Source organism: Pterocles gutturalis, unplaced genomic scaffold (genome assembly GCF_000699245.1).
Source record: "Pterocles gutturalis isolate BGI_N339 unplaced genomic scaffold, ASM69924v1 scaffold4336, whole genome shotgun sequence".
Classification (NCBI taxonomy): Eukaryota; Metazoa; Chordata; class Aves; order Pterocliformes; family Pteroclidae; genus Pterocles; species Pterocles gutturalis.
Window position 1 is genome coordinate 44,053 of NW_010102779.1, and position 9,402 is coordinate 53,454.

The window sequence follows — 9,402 nt, forward strand, 5'->3', positions numbered from 1 at the left end:
GGGTTTTTTTTTGTTCAATCTTTTTTTATTCTTCCCTGAAGACTTGCCACTACCTCACAGAGAACCAGGTAATCAGGGCAGAGATCCAAACCAGCAAGGAAATAAGACTCGTGGCAACAGTTACGACTGTTCCCTATTAGGCTTGTGTTGATCTTATGTTGGAAGACAAGGAGAAAAGCAGTTGCTTGCATCTAACTGACGAGTGATAGTGGCCATCTACATGTTTTATATACAAATACAGTTATTTTGTCTCAAGAAGGGGACTTGCAACTGAGCATCCTGCTGTTGGCATAGAAAAAGCCTTAATTCCATCTATTGCTCTGCCTTCTAACATGCACTCAAGATAAAAACAAGACTGCATTCAAGTGTGTCCCCTCGTGCAAAATTGACCATTTTCTTTAAGTAAGTTTTAACTCAGTTTGCCATTAATCTGAAATATTCTGTGTACGTGAATTGTTACACAGATATAAAAACACATGCAAAGCAATGTTTTCCAAAACAGGAAAAAAAAATCCCCAACCTGGCCACATTTTAGTCTTTTCACTCTATGTACCCTCAGGAGTCTGGAGGAGGCTACATGACCTAGATCCTATTGATGAGCAAGATAAGGAGCAGAAGCTGCCCAACAGCAGGCAAAAGTACTGCTGGAAAGGGCTGGTGAGGCAACCTAAGCCTAATCCAAGACCTAAGAGGGGTTTTCTCATAGTTCTGTGGATTTTTGGCACACAGCCTAACACTGTCCATGCTCTGTAAGCTACTTAAGGACATGCCCAGTGTTAAGTTAAAGTCAAAGGGACTGCTGGTGTCCTTGAAGAGAAGCACGTGCTAAAGGAGGCTGTGGCTGGGGCCACAACTCTGGTGCTGCTGGGCAGAGCCGAGCCTCAGCGTTGCTCTGGTAATTCAGAAACGAGGGTGATGCTGGTGGTGAGAGGCCTCCTGCTGCTGCTTAAGCAGTTGGTGTTGGCTCTCTCACAGCTGCCCCTGGAATTCTCCATCCCTCTGCGGGCTCCTGTGTCCATGCATGCCCTGACCACCTGAACTGTGCAAGCTGCTTACCAGAGGCATTACCCTCAGTGACTTCGGTGGGGACACCTGTCTTCATTATGAATACAATGAGGCTGGGGCTGGCAGGGATCTCTCATGACAGCCCTTGGAGCTTGCTTTGCATGAACCAGGCTCTTCTGGCTTTCCAGGAACACTACAAAGCTCACCTTTCCCACCAGCTCTGGAAATATGTGCAGTGCACTTGGTCACAGTCTTCTTTGGTGTGTGACAGAAAATGTCTCTAAGTCTCTGCTGCTGAGATACCTGAGGTTGTTTCTTTTGCATAGTCATGGAAAGAGCATTTTTGGTAATTGGGATGCTAGCTGCAGTTGTCTCTGTTGTGGTTGTGAACCCAGCTAGAGGCAAACAAATCCCATGCAGCTGCTTGCTCACCCTCCCCCCGCCTGGGCATGGGGGAGAGAATTAAAGGGGTAGAGGGAAAAAAGAGTTGTGGGTTGAGATAAGAACAATTTAATAACTAAACTACAATAATATTGAAAATAGTAGTGATAATAATCATGATAATAATAATAGTAACATATACAAATGAGTGATACATAGTGCAAATGTTCACCACCCGATGACCAAGGCTCAGCGCATTCCCAGCTAATGATCGTGGAGCAGGGAAAGTCCCAAAGCCGCAATCCCGGAAAAAGAGATAAGAGCGTGAGCATCTGAGACTGAGAGCCAACTGAGAGAGGAAGATAACCTTGTGAGAGAACACTTCCAGACTGATCCTCATCTATATACTGGGCATGATGTGCATGATATGGAATAGACCATTGGCCAATTTGGGTCTCAATCCTAAACCTAAGGTCGAACACTAGTTGGTGCTGTCCTCCCAAGTCCTTGACTGTCCTGGCAGCAACCATAAACATCAGTACCTTTTTAGCCTTCTCCTCAGCACTAATCCAAAAACACAGTCTCACACTAGCTCCTATGAAGAAAGGTAACTCCCGTTTCAGCCAAAACCAGGACAGTCTCTAATCCTGAAAGTGGCTTATTTGATCAGTATAAACCACTACTGACTTGAAACTTAACAATCTGCCAATGCGTTGCAAAGGATTAAATATAGTTTGGGGGAAGGAAGCACGATTTTTAACTCCAATAATAGCAGGAATTATTTAGATATGTTGTCTAGGTTTTCAAGATTCCTTGTAATGTGTCATGTCAGTAACGCCAAAATGCTTTCAAGCAGAAGAGTCTGTATAAAGAAGTAGCAATGCCATTTTCCTTTACAGCTGGAGACAACAGCACAATCTCCACAGCACATCTTCTATTAACATCTTTATTTACAGCATTTGGCTGTAGTACACTTCTGGAATTTCTTATCCCCTAATTCAAGACTTCACTGTGGCTTTGGCTACCTCACCCACTACTGTAATATGTAAAGACTTATCTAGGTCAGGAAACTAAACCTGCTGTAGCACAGTTTTGATCTAAACTGGAGCTGACATTTCTCTAGGGTACCTAGGGTAATGCAGAAGGATCAGCTGGAAGTCACTTTTCTTTTCTAGATATACCAGGGAATTTAAATCTGTGTGAATGGCAGAGTCAGCCAAACTATGCAGAATTAGTAAACTGCTCTCTAAATAACTACTGTTTTTAGAACCTGTAAGTCCCTTGAGCAGCTCAGTCTGTTTGCAGGATGCCAACTCTGAATTCAGAGCTCAGCAAAGTCTCTTCTTTCGTGGATTTTACTGCCTGGCATACCAGCTGCGTTAAGCAGGGACCATGGAGGACGCACGAGGGTTGCAGAGCAGTGCAGAGGATGTTCCAACAAACCAGACAGTGCTTCGCGACCCAAAATCACACTGCCAAACCAACATGCAACCATAAAAGGTGACAATTAAACGTCTGGCTTTGGATAAAACTTTGAAGCTTATAGGCTGAACAATGAAGTGCTTGTTAGGGGAGGAAATGCCAGATTTATAGAGTTAAGCTGTTTTTTATGGTCTAATGTTGATCTAATTTTTAATGTGACAGTACTAGCATGCACAGAGGGATTGGCCATTTTTCTGCAAAGTAGCCAGGTCCTGGTGTCCAGACTGGTTTTAGAGTTCTGACCAAAGGGTTTGGGGGCTGGGAGAGCAAGGGAAGGGAAAGGAAGGATCTACTATCCATGAAAATAACTCTTAATAGGGCAATAGGAACTGCAAATAAGCATATCGGTGAAACACCCAGTTAAAAAAAAAGAAGGTGTTTCCCCCGTTCTCTCACCCTTGCACAGTTCTGATCATGGTTTTGGGATGGATTTTGAATGTGATGGAAGTTACCCCCAAGGCCAGTTAAATCACTTAATGCTACACTGCTTGAGTATTTCTGCTGCAAAAAAAAATGTCTGGCAGATGTCCACATTGCTTGCTATTTTTGCCCTTGTTGAGGATTAAAGTTGTGCATCCACTGCAATCACCAGAGCAGAAGATCTCATGTTAGCTGAGGCATTTCTACAGCACTGACTGCAGGTGCAGAGGTAAAACTGAAAAATAAATAATCATTCTGCTACTTTTGTGTGGGTCTAGAAATTGGCAATCACAGCTTCCTCACAGGCATGTATATTCCAGTACATACTACTTATTTGAATGCTTACGCATGAGCTTCAAGCAGCTGCATCACACTGAAGAAGGGGAATGCAGAAATCTAAGAGCTGACTGTTGCCATTGCTTTGGTTTGAGAGCCTTGCTTGTTTTCTTAGCTGGAGCTGCAGACCATTGTTCAGGCTCAGTGCTCCCACTGCTAATATGATGCTGCCTGCATCATGACTAAGGGCCAATCAAAGACATCTTTAATTGGGGTCAGGAAAGCCCCAAAGGAAAACAAAAATCCTCTAAACATAGAGCAACAAACCAGGGACTTTCTTACTTATTTTCTTAGACCTTTACGAGTATAGTGCTGCTAGAGCAGCTGATCCAATCCAAATTAAATATTAGAGGCTCCCACTTAGCAGAAACAGCAACTATCTATCTGCTGAGATTTGGAACATGATAACAGACATACACTTGCCCTAGATTTCGATGAGAGCTGGGTGAGAATTTTCCAACTTAACAGTTTAATGAAAAAATTCTGGTTAGAAATCTGGACATTTTGTTGGAAAAGTATCTGTTTTGTCAAAAAACAAAGAATAAACCAGAATGCTCAGATAAATTATAAGTCAGCATAGTTCACTGTTGGTTTGGACTTTTCTGCTATTTTTGTATTACATGGAAAACGAAATATACCAAAGGCACAACAAATAAAAAGGGGTATCTCAGAATGGCTTATTTTGAGTAACGCTCTGGCACTCTGACTTTCATTCTCATTTGGAATGAGGAAAAATTTTGAAACCTCAGCCTGAGTTTTGAGACAAAAATAAGCTTTTCACAATTTGAGAAAATAGACACACACATAGTTTCTACCCAAACATGACAGGTGTGTTATTGACCCTTCCTGGGGATCACTTCAGGCATCCCGTGAAGCATTGGATCCTGTGATCCACTTTGATAACCAAGAGAAGAGATGGGAGTGAATGTGTCAAGGTTTTTTCCAGTGCATGGGTAAAGGCGGTAAGCAGGGGGGACCTACGGTGCTGTGGGGAGACAGGGAATCAAGAATCCAAAGAGGAGGCTGTTTACAACTGAGCATGGGGCTGGGAAGTGGGATAGGCCATGGAAAAAGGAAAGGCTTTGGAGCGAAATACTTCAACAAAGTGCTAGTGAGGAGAGAGGTCTGTAGTGAGAAGACTACTTTGGCAGAAGAGTCTCAAACCTTGTAAAAAGTGCTTTGATATGCAGGAGAGAAAGAAGCCATCATTCCTGCAACTCAGAACTGTGATAAAAAGATCTTGGGAGGGGTTGTGAAAGGGCCAAGTGGATTTAAGGGGGGAAAACTGGCTCTGAAGACAATAAACCTCACACCCATGTGTCAAAGTGTCCAAACTTGGAAAATATTTTCTCAGAGCATGAAAAACGTTCAGTTATTTGAACCTGGGGGGGGGGCGGGTTCCTCACCTGCAGGGAGTGGGTAAAGCTCTGGCTGTGCCCTCTGTGCCAGTGCACCAGGGGTGAGTTGAGGACAGGCAAGCATCGCCGGGACCAAGGAACAAGCATCCTCCTGTGGCTCTCTCGGAACCACCTTTTTGAATCAAGGTTACACTCCATTGCTTAATGTTTTTCTCCCAGATTCCCCACGAATGGGATACTGTCTCCTTGATTAATGCATATACGTATTTGTATGATTTGTTTGCTTTTCATTCCTGCCTGTCCCTCTGGCACTATTATTAAGGCTTTATGGATAAGAATTAAGTCTGCGATTCCCTTGGATGACCCATGTTGATAAGCTGCTATGTTCATTTTGACTGTCTCTGCACAGCAAGACCCTATTTTTTGATGTTTCAAGGTGCTTCTATAAATAAACTGTAGCTTTACAGAAACTCTCCTTTCTGTTTCCCACCCCACTCCCCACATCAGACACTGATGCACTTCATTGTCCTGAAAGATCTGCTTCCCATTTATCCATGGAATATTCAAGGATAAGTGTAGCCAACTAGAATTAAAAAAAAAAAAAAAAAAGAGGGAGAGAAAGGGAGATTTTTCTTACACTCTTTGCTAGGATGTGCTGTGTACTTTTGGCTCGTCTTCGGGCAGGACTACATGCTGCAAAAAGAAGAACAGGAACACTGTCAGGGTGCAGTGGAAGTGGACAGGATGAGGTTACACACCTCTGAAAGTCCTCTGTGAGAATACATTGGGGTCATGGGGGGGAGGGGGGAAAGAAGAAAGGGTTTAAGGAGGATTCCAGCTGAAACAATCCAAAAGAAAGTCCTTTTTAATGTCACCTCAGAGACCATGCTCCACCTATATAATACAGACATCTGTGGGCACAGGGCAACAGCCTTCCCCAAGTTTCTGCACCTCTCCCATAGGCTTCCAGAAGGAACCGTCCTCCTTCCTGAGTTTTGATCTGCCCTTCCACCTGCCAGTGTTTCAGAAGGAAATGAGCTGCTTTTTCCATCCAGTCATCTTCAAACATGACTAGTGTATACATTAACTTTGGAGAGTCCTATCATTTTATCTAATAGGGACTTTTTCAATAAGCTCAAACTCCTTCATGATGTAATTCCACTTTCATTGCATGATGTCCAAAGCACACCATCTGCACTAAGCCTAGTCTTTTCAATCCTCAGAATGACCCATTCAATTCTTTAACTTGGGGCATTTTGCTTAAAGTCTATTTCTCAATTTTGTTTCTGTGGTGGGTTAACCTTGGCTGGATGCCAGGTGCCCACCAGGCCCCTCTATCACTGCCCCTTCAGCACAATAAAGGGGGAGAATAAGATGAAAAACTCGTGGGTCAAGATAAAAGCAGTTTAATTAAAGCAAAGGCCAAGGCCACGCACAGAAACAAAAGGTAAACAAAGATGTTATTCTCTGCTTCCCCTCAGTAAGTGATGTCCAGCCACTTCCCAGGAAAGCAGAGCTTCAGTGTGTGCAGCAGCTGCTCCTGGAGACAAACACAGGAACAAATTCCCCCCTCCTCCTCCCTGCCCTTGGCTTTTATGGCTGAGCTGAGGTCACATGGTCTGGAACAGCCAATCCGGGTCAGCTGTCCCGGCCCCGCCCCTCCCAAGCTGTGTCACACACCCCCTGCTGGCTGCCAGGGTGATGCTCAGCGCTGGGGGGCTGCTGGGGGGATGCCAACTCCATCTCAGCCTCACCCAATGCAGTTTCTTAAACCCATGAAGACACCAAAACTGTAGGCAGTGAAGTGATTTAAACACTTGTTGTTTCAGTTTGACTTGAAACTTGCCTGAAAGACTCTGCGATACTCCCAGCTCTCCCTCTCACCATATCTCACCCTTTGCTCTTTGAAATTACTGCTCTGCCTTGTGTTCAGGCTAGAGGAGCTACAGGATTTAGCAGCCAAATTCAGCTGCTAGATTAACCTGCCAAATTCAGAGAATTAACTCCAGTTCTAAAGGCTGACCCTGAGGGCAAGCCATCTGAATGGGGGTTTCCTGTTCAGGCTCCATGTACAATCCAAAGGTTCTGAAGAACCAGGAAGGTTTGTTATGGGATGATGGGTGACTCTTACTCTCCGGGTAAAGCTTTCCCTTAAATTTTTGGCATACATTCAACTCCAGGAATGACAGTGCTTATCGCTGCTATGCATTAATGTTCGCAGAGAGTTTTGAACCTGTGGAAGCAGCTTGAGGTCATCCAAGGCTGCTCGTTACTGCAGCCAAACTCCTCTCCTCTGATGGCAGGAACGACAAGTGACCGGGCTTTCCAGGGCTCCAGTACAAGCGGAGCTGGCAGTGGGACCAGAGTCACTCTTCCTAGACAGCTTGTGTTTGTTTAAATGCCAGCCCCCAATACCCCAGCGAGGATATGAGTGCTGAGCACTAGGACCCCACTGGATATAAATAAAGTTTTGGCCTATGCTGTGCCCATAGTGAAGCACAGCAGTAACATGGGAGGTGGCCGACCTTGTCCAGGGTCCCTGCCAGTGACCGGCTGCAGCGCAGGGTGCTTCCGCGCTGAGCTCACCAGAAGCAAGTTATCTGCCTGTGGAGAGCTTGAGAGTGTGCTAAACTGTCAGTTTGATTATGGTCTGTTTTGCATCGCGTGGTATCCTTAGGGATCCCTAATGCCTTCTTCTGCAGGACATTTTTTATATTTTAAACCCTGGTGAGTGTGGCATGAAAACCAGACAAACATAATGAAGGTGGGTTTTTTCCTAGGAATATGTTGCAACTTGTTTTTGAAGCTGCTGTAATCACCTGTACTTCTGGAATTTAATCATGTGAGGACTAGACTAATTGCTCACAAGCAAAACACTCAAGCACAGAAAAGGTTAGCGACGCAAGGAACTATCTTGTCTTGCTAATATTTTATGCATTTTACTGGACAGTGTAAGGAGCACAGTTTATACAGATTTCTACCAGAAGCAAGTACTGTTGTGCTGTTATTGGTACACAGGCTGGTGCTCAAGTAACAACACATAAATGTGCCTAATGGTAATAAATTTGCATGTTTTCAGAGTATGTATGATCCAGTCCAACTCACTGCCTGTTATCTGCCAGAGAGAGTGGCAAATGGCTTACAGGGGCTGAAGAAAGGCAAGGCATGAAAGGGAAGTCACAGCACCAGCAAACACGCAATTACTTGAATAGCCACTGAAAGGAGAGTGAATCACAGAGGTAGCCAGAAGAGACCCACTTGCACAGGAACACAATAGCAACAATGCAAACAGTGGGGCTCCAGTGCTCTCCCTGCAAACATTTTTTTTTTCTGCAGGGAGTGGGAGCAAGAAGGGCAGAATGAATCCTTGCAGTTGATGCTTCTGGATTTTCTGCAAAAGGATGTTTGTACAGCCCCGCTTTTGGGCAACAAAAACAATTACAGTGATGGTTCACTTTGTCATTTCCACTTACATTCTGAAATTAAGCAGCTGAGAGCTCATGCTTGCAGCTTGTACGTAAAGATCTGATCTGACCCCACAATTTGTTTTCCCTGCTTTTACCTGCTTTCTTGTTGCTGAAATATGCAGCCATTGGGTTTAAACTAATTTGTTCAATCAAATGCAGACTGCGCTTTGTCCGGTTCTTACTCTTCATTACAAGCAATTAATGTTAATCATGCATTCATTTCCAGGGCATGGCTTTGGAAATGTTCCACTTATTGAGCCAGCAGACTTAAATTCAACATTCATGCAGTTCACCCGGTTCATCTGAGCTGCTAACTGCTTGCAGAACTTCATTTTCTTTTCTATTACACAGAATAGCCACACAGTTGCAAGCTGTCACTTTAGCAATTACCTCATAGGTATATCAACACCAATTCCAGATCTCCCAGTTTCGCGAGTGCAAAGATTTTACACAGCCACAATGTCGAAGCACCTGCGTGGATTAGCTCCAAAGACAAGCAACGAGCGCGGGGCTGCCAGCAGAGCACGGCACGGCACAGCAGAGCAGATGAGCTGCTCACTTCGGAGATTTCCCTGATGCTAAACACCCTGTCCCTCTAAAAGACAACACCGTAGCGGTTGTTACAGTTTTGATGTACTCACATTTGGATGAAATCACAGTGGTGAAAACTTCTAGATTTTCGTCGCTGCAGCTGTAAATCTGGTGCATTTTCCACCTCTCCTTCCTGACTGCCTTTCAGCTTCATGCAACTGCTCTGAACTTCTGGTAAATAGGTTTCACTAATCCAATCTGGCTCTGTGATCATTGTCCAGATCTACAAAGGACAGACTGATGCTGTGATCTCATCTCATTCCATATTCTTTATTGCAACATTTTCTGCTCCCATCTGCCTTTCTATGAATACTATTAATGCAAAGATTTAATTTAGCTGGTACTTAAGTCTCTACTCAGAT

General features: G+C 44.2%; 1 protein-coding gene across 1 annotated transcript in view; it reads right to left on the reverse strand.

The window, feature by feature from the left end:
• The window catches only part of LOC104471171 (chromosome unknown open reading frame, human C8orf46), a 16,879-nt gene extending 7,722 nt beyond the window's left edge, over positions 1 to 9,157 (reverse strand). Inside the window, exons 1-2 of the mRNA XM_010086416.1 lie at positions 9,091 to 9,157; positions 5,620 to 5,675 (exon numbers count right to left, since the gene is read on the reverse strand). Of these exons, the coding sequence (XP_010084718.1) occupies positions 5,620 to 5,675; positions 9,091 to 9,157 (123 nt within the window). The remainder of the gene's footprint in view (positions 1 to 5,619; positions 5,676 to 9,090) is intronic.
• Between the last annotated feature and the right edge of the window lie 245 nt (positions 9,158 to 9,402).